We start from the raw sequence: 4,358 nt of genomic DNA, 5'->3' as shown, positions 1-4,358 counted from the left end.
TTTTTTTTTCCTTGAGAGATGATTTCAGATAAGAAGAAAGTACAAATTGCAGGTGGCAGCCCCTGAACAAAGGATAACTGGTGACTGTCCGACTGGCCACACTGCCCTTGGCAGCTGACCCAAAGAACTCCCTGCTCAGTGTCAGCTGTCACCACCATTTCTGGTTGGCTTGAACGTCTAGAGCCACGTAGCCTGGTTTCCCCTGCAGTCCCTAATTCGATAAGCTCTTTGGATGAACAGAAATATAATTTTAATGGCTAACATGTTATTGTTCAAAACCAACCCTTGTTTATCATCAGAGAGGAACAACAGAACAGTACAGTCTTTACTGAAAAACTTTCAACTTCAGGAACACTTTTAATGATTGCTTGTTTGGTCTACAATTTTATTTGCAAGACATTCTGTTCTTGTTTTTCTAAAAAGTAACTATTTTTGTACCAAAGCAGGTCCAATATTCCATCATCATACAGTAGTCATGTGTTGCTTAACAATGGGGATATGGTCTGAGAAACGCATTGTTAGGCGATTTTGCCGTTGTGCAAACATCATGGAGCACACTGACACAAACCTAGATGGTATAGACTACTGTACACCTAGGCTATATGGTACAGCCAATTGTTCTGACCACTGTCACATACGCAGTCTGCTGTTGACCAAAATGTCATGGAGCACACGACTATATGCCAAGTATTCCATTTAGATGAATATTTTCTCCTTTCAGTGTCAATAATGTCAATTCTCCTACAAATTCTACTCATCCTGTGAGATTAAACTCAAACGTCACCTGCAGTGAGAGGCCTTCCTCAGATGTCCCAGGAAGGACCTTCCTTTCAGCTTCTATAGAACCTTGTAAACCCTCCAGCCCACAACAACCACTATCACTTTGTATGATGGTAGTTTGGGACAATGTCTGCCTCCACAAGTAGAGTGGACTCCAGTGCCCCGCCCTGCCCCACACAGAAGGAGATCTATGAATGCTTAAGAAATCAGTTAATCAACGGATCAGGGCTCCCCACCATGCCTCCCTCTACACACACAGATAGTACCTATGACATCTGCAAATCATATGCAGAGTTGGCAACTGTAAAGATAGAGAGAACACTAGAACCTTCAGATATCGTCTTTAGGGAACACATGGACATCCCTGCACGGTCTGACTCAGAGGCCTGAGTCCTCCAGTCAGTCCAAAGTATTTCTGCCACCTTATTTAAAAGGCAAAGCCTTTTCAATAGTGTATCACTATGTGCCAGACACCAAGCATTCATAACTAAAGAAGTACTACAAAGTAAACATTTGAGAAAAACAATCTTCAGAAATGTTATCTGGTATACTAGTCACACTTGTACCCATCCACAATATTATGTTAGCCACTCCAAACAGACCCCACCTCTGGAGGGTAACTTAAGAGAATTTCGTGCAATTCAAGCAGTCTGCTCACATGTGGGACCCTGTCTGGGCTCAGGGCTAGCTTTTGAGCGACTTCATTCTTTCTCAATCGCGATTGTGTTCCAATTGAGAAAGATTTCTATAGAAAAGTGCAAATACCCATCTTGGAGTAAGGCCGGGACTGTGGCTGAAAACCCACTTGGACCTAATGTGGATCTTGCTCTATGAAGCTAAGCACCAGACACCTGGAGTTCCATCAACCTTAAGCGTCTGCTGTGTGCATGCACACACACACACACACACACACACACACACACACACACACACAAAGCCCCCGGAACCCATCTCTTGGCCCACACCCAAGAGTAACACAACACCTTTCTTCTAGAGCTAAAGAAAGCTTATGAGGTGACCACCACCACTTGCTAGAGGTATGCAAAAGCAAGTAAGTATGCCCTAGGCCAGCAAACAGATGGGAGTATCAAAGGGGGTTTTGATTTGGACTTAACCACCTGTTTGGCTAAACCTTGGGGAAACATGATTACAGAAGTCTCAAGCCCAGTGAAGAGGTGCCAAATGATAAGCGCTGAATATCATGATAAATGGAAGAATTAAAAAGCCGCAAACCAAGCCCCTAGCAGTGTGCTCTTGGAGAAAACACGGAGTGTGAAAGGCACAACCTGCGTGTGCCTAGCATTTTTTCACAGAGCATCTGGAGAGGTGACAAAAGATGCAACAAAGATCGCAGGGAAACATTGCTTCCAAAGGGCAACCTTCCCTAGAAATGGTGCCAGGGCTTTTGAGGCTACCACTGCTGCCCCTGTGCTAATATTTAAATCAGAAAGGAGAAAGTGGTTTTGCCTAGACCAGAGTCATACACAACTGGGCTCCTGGGTGGCCAGCTGCTGACCTCTAGTTTGCAAAGTGGTGGCCCTGTAGGATAAACCCCCTACAGAATGAGCGTTATTCTATCACCAGTGGACACAAATGACCCCTTCTTTCTTTTATCAATGGAAGAAGGAAAGATTGGGTTTTAAATACCTGCATCACTTTTGGGTCTCAAGGTAAGGACACTGCAGAAATGTCTTCCTTGCTATTTAAACTGGCGCCACCAATAAACTTGGCTTGACAGAGGAGGCAGGAAGGAGAGGAAATCTCTGGGAATTCCATAAAATTCCCTAAGCCCTCTCCTTCCAGCCGGCGGGGCGCCCCTGAAACCTCGAGAGGGAGGGTCACAGCCCGAGCAAGGGGACCGGAAAGTTGAGCCTACAGGGTCAGGCGTCGTTGGGGCCAGGGGCTGGCTCCCGCGCGTCCCCATCCTCAGCCCCCTGCAGAGGGGCGGCCGGGATGGGAGAACCGCACCAGCACGGCGGCGGCGGCTCCCGCCCCCGGCTACTCACCCTCCTGCTGGGCGCCCCAGGCGACCTGGCGCTGCCGCCCGAGAGCAGGGTGACCGTGGACGTGGAGCGCAGCATCCCGCAGCGGCGGCCGGCGGCAGGCTGGGCACCGGCGCTCCTCTGGGGCCGAATAAGCGTGCGGGGCCCGCCCAGCGCGGGGGCGACGCGGAGACGGCGAGGGCCACCGGCGGCCGAGGCTGCGGGCGAGGGAGGGGGCGGTCGGCGGGGGCGGGGCCCGGGCCGGGCCGGGCCGGGCCGGGGCGGGGCGGGGGCGGGGCCGAGCGCGCCGGTCCGACCCGTCAGGCTGCATTTTCTCCCCAGGGCGCAGACCCGGCCAAAGTTGAGCGCCATCCTCTCCCACTCTGCTGCGCCCTCCCAGATTCAGGGCCGGGGCGGCAAGGGGCCCTGGACACCCTCGAGGCCCAGGCTGCCTCTGTCGCCCACGGAGTCGAAGTCCACCTGCCCGCTCAGCCTCGCGGGCCACCTCCACCCCCGGCTGCCCCCAACAGTCGCTTGCTGCACCCTCGGATCAATGGGACCCTCACCCCATGTCATTCATTCAGTATTTACTGAGTGCCTATCGTGGGTCTCTTCCTGCAGCCAACACCGTCGACTGGCCCTTGGCCGCGCGGAGTTTGCAGTCTGGTGGGCTGGCACTGTGTACTAATAGAAAAAGGGATACTGCGCACTAAGGGAGCACGCGGCAGCCTCAGGAGCCAGAAAAGGTGGTGAGGAGGTGATGACTAAGCTAAGACCTGGAATGCAGGTAGGTAGGAGTAGGCCGGACATAAAGTGTTCACAACTTCTAATATGTATTCAGTGATTACCGTAGGCCTGGCCGGCGAGCACTTTGCATGGGTTACCTCATTTAATCCTCACAAGCATCCTTTGAGGCAGGCGCTATTCATCCTGTATCCCCAGTTTGTAAATGAGGACTCACCAAGGGATTGAGTAACACAGCAGGGCACACTGGCCACTCTGGGGCAAAGGTAAGATGTGAACCCCCCAGTCTGACCGTAGTGCCTTGCTTGTCCCCTCTGCTGTCTCCTAGCAGAGGGAGGAGGGAGTTCCAGGCCAAAAGAACTGGGATGTGCAGAGATGGGAGGGAGGCAGGGGAAGGCATGATACATTTTTCAAGAACTGGAAGTATCACAGCGCATGGCACAAATGGTGGAGAAGCAGCAGAAAGGAGCTGAGGCCAGGTCATGAAGAACCTGTGTGCTTAGCTAAAGGATGCGGCCTTTGTCCTGAGGACAAAGTGTTTTTCCGCAAAGGAAGGCACAGTCTGTCAACTGGTCCTTCAAAGCCCAGTTCAAGCGCTATGTCGCCACTGAGCTCTCCAGTGCCCTAAATGCTCTGGCTCAAGAATTTAGCAGCTCATTGGGACCACATCATCTGTTAGAGTCATCTGTGCGTGCCTGTCCCTTCTGGAGGGCAGGGTCTGGACCTCACCCTTCTCTGAATGCCCAGTGGGCACCAACAAGGAAGCTGTTGAAGAAATGGCGCTGAACAGAATTACAAATGATCCTGTGGAACCCGTTCTTTTTGCAGATGAGGAAACTGAGGCTGGTGTAT

The 4,358-nt window shown here is 51.6% G+C and overlaps 1 protein-coding gene across 4 annotated transcripts in view; it reads right to left on the bottom strand.

Annotated features, from left to right (window-relative positions):
• The window catches only part of LOC105821379 (myocardial zonula adherens protein), an 89,975-nt gene extending 87,021 nt beyond the window's left edge, over positions 1–2,954 (bottom strand). For 2 of the 4 annotated variants that reach the window (XM_012658077.1, XM_012658079.1), the window contains exon 1: positions 2,787–2,954. In XM_012658077.1, coding sequence (XP_012513531.1) covers positions 2,787–2,861 — 75 coding nt within the window. In that variant the 5' untranslated portion in view covers positions 2,862–2,954. The remainder of the gene's footprint in view (positions 1–2,786) is intronic. The other 2 variants (XM_012658078.1, XM_012658080.1) reach the window with 1 other exon arrangement.
• Positions 2,955–4,358: the final 1,404 nt, after the last annotated feature.

This window comes from Propithecus coquereli, unplaced genomic scaffold, assembly GCF_000956105.1.
Source record: "Propithecus coquereli isolate 6110/MARCELLA unplaced genomic scaffold, Pcoq_1.0 Scaffold57, whole genome shotgun sequence".
NCBI lineage: Eukaryota > Metazoa > Chordata > Mammalia > Primates > Indriidae > Propithecus > Propithecus coquereli.
The sequence above is the reverse complement of the archived record's forward strand: the minus strand, read 5'-3'. Positions and strand labels throughout refer to the sequence as shown.